Below are 2,169 nucleotides of genomic sequence, written 5' to 3'. Positions count from 1 at the left end.
GCTACTTTCCTGTTGACTTTATGGCATCTATTTCTAAATCCTTAAAACAATTTGATATTGTCTACTTGGTATTTCAATGATAAGGAGATTCTCCCACCTGTAGAGTGTAGAAAGTCATCTCTTTTGTTATTAGAAAGCAAACATAAAGTAAATCTTGCTTTAGTGTTTCACTAAACCTGTAATCAGTTTTTATTTTTGTATAAAATATAAACTATATTTATACTTTCATTAGTTTTCAGAAGGAAACTGGCTTATTTTATAATGGCTTCTTTTCCCACACACATCCCTAGTACTTGCCTCTCCACTAGTCCATAAGATTGCTGAGATTAGGGACCGTGTTTTAATCAACTTTAAATTCTTACAATCTCAGAAATTACTGCAACATAATAAGTCATAATGCCTCTTTGTTGAATGAATAGACAAATTATCTTAAAATTTCAGGAAGTCACAAGTAATAATTATATTTGCAGGTAATTTTGTCCTGAACCCTGCAATAAGACATACAGAAAGACCTATGCAACAAAGGAACAATGTCACCGAGTTTATCCTCTTGGGGCTCACTGAGAGCCTTCAGGGCCAGAAAATATTATTTGCTGTGTTTTTGTTCATCTACATTGTGACACTGGCTGGCAACCTACTCATAGTTGTGACTGTCATGATCAGCTCAACCCTGGCTGCCCCAATGTACTTCTTTCTTGGCTACTTGTCATTTATGGATGCTGTTTATTCTACAACACTTACCCCAAATATGATTGTACATTTACTGTATGATATCAAAACCATTTCTTTCCAAGGTTGCCTGAGCCAGCTTTTCATGGGGCACTTATTTGGTGGTGCTGAGATTTTACTCCTGGTGGTCATGGCCTATGACCGCTACGTGGCCATCTGCAAACCCTTGCATTATTTGACCATCATGAACCAACAAGCGTGTGTTCTGCTGCTGCTGTTGGCCTGGCTTGGAGGTTTCTTACATGCTGTAGTTCAACTTCTCTTTGTTTACAACCTTCCCTTCTGTGGTCCCAATGTCATTGACCACTTCATCTGTGACATGTTCCCCTTATTAAAACTTGCCTGTACTGACACTTACATTATTGGCCTCATTGTGCTTGCCAATGATGGGGGCATCTGTGTGGTCATCTTTGTGCTGTTACTCATCTCCTATGGTGCCATTCTGTACTCTCTGAGGAATCGTAACCAGGAAGGGAGGCGTAAAGCCTTATCTACCTGTGGCTCCCACATTACTGTGGTGGTCCTCTTCTTTGTACCCTGTATATTCATATATGTGAGACCTTCTTCTACCTTACCCATTGATAAATCCCTGACTGTGTTCTACACTGTTATCACCCCCATGTTAAACCCCTTAATCTATACTCTTAGAAATTCAGAAATGAAAAGTGCCATGAAAAAACTTTGGACCAGAAAAAGAAGATGAGGCAGCAGATAAATGTGTCACCTAATTTTAATGAAGAATTGATCCTTTCATAAAAACCATGTGAGGTTATTTAACTATAGCAAATTCTCCCTCAGGTTTAATAACTTGGACACGATGAAAACATTTATTAATTGAATATTTTTAATTTGCCAAATATATTTTTAAGATTTTCATAATTTCTTAGAAAAGTGTGATGGTCAAATTTTATGTATAAAATGTCTTTATTAAGACTATACATGTGTGTACTATGTGATGAGTTTGCTGAAGTTTATACTATAAACTTATTTTATTTAATGGCAGGTTTCTTTTCTTGTTTTCTCTTAAATAATGTAATCTTTTTCAGAATTAATACTGCTCATTACAGATTTAAGAAAATAAAATAAGACACAAAAACTTGGTTCACTTCCCCCCATACAAAGATAGCCCATGTCAATATTTGTGTATTAACATGTAAAAGTAAAAGTATATTTGTATATTAACATGTAAAAGTATATTAACATGTAAAACTTTTCAAACTTGTAAAGTTTGTATATTATTTTTATATCTACAAAATATTTTCTATAATCTTTTATATTGCTTTGAATACAAAGGTTGAAGAAGAATGGTACTTCAGAGTTCCAACATTAATGTAGGGGGGCTAAGTATTACATAGTGTCTGGCAGAAGTAATACCTGCTTGAGTGTGATTGGTAGGGTAATAATAGAAGTAATAACTTATAGTTTTAATTTGAATATTCC

At 34.8% G+C, this 2,169-nt stretch overlaps 1 protein-coding gene across 1 annotated transcript; it reads left to right on the top strand.

Moving 5' to 3' along the window:
- The first annotated feature begins 514 nt into the window (after positions 1-514).
- LOC118996777 (olfactory receptor 4A15-like) lies at positions 515-1,474 on the top strand. The gene has a single exon (XM_037060325.1). The coding sequence runs from the start codon at positions 515-517 to the stop codon at positions 1,430-1,432; it is 918 nt and encodes a 305-aa protein (XP_036916220.1). The 3' UTR covers positions 1,433-1,474.
- The last annotated feature ends 695 nt before the right edge of the window (positions 1,475-2,169 follow it).

Source organism: Sturnira hondurensis, unplaced genomic scaffold, assembly GCF_014824575.4.
Source record: "Sturnira hondurensis isolate 20B ecotype Veracruz unplaced genomic scaffold, ASM1482457v3 Scaffold0011707, whole genome shotgun sequence".
Lineage (NCBI taxonomy): Eukaryota > Metazoa > Chordata > Mammalia > Chiroptera > Phyllostomidae > Sturnira > Sturnira hondurensis.
The sequence above is the reverse complement of the archived record's forward strand: the minus strand, read 5'-3'. Positions and strand labels throughout refer to the sequence as shown.

Excerpts from the sequence above, each read along its gene's own strand:
- LOC118996777 (XM_037060325.1), top strand. The coding sequence starts at position 515 with ATGCAACAAAGGAACAATGTCACCGAGTTTATCCTCTTGGGGCTCACT.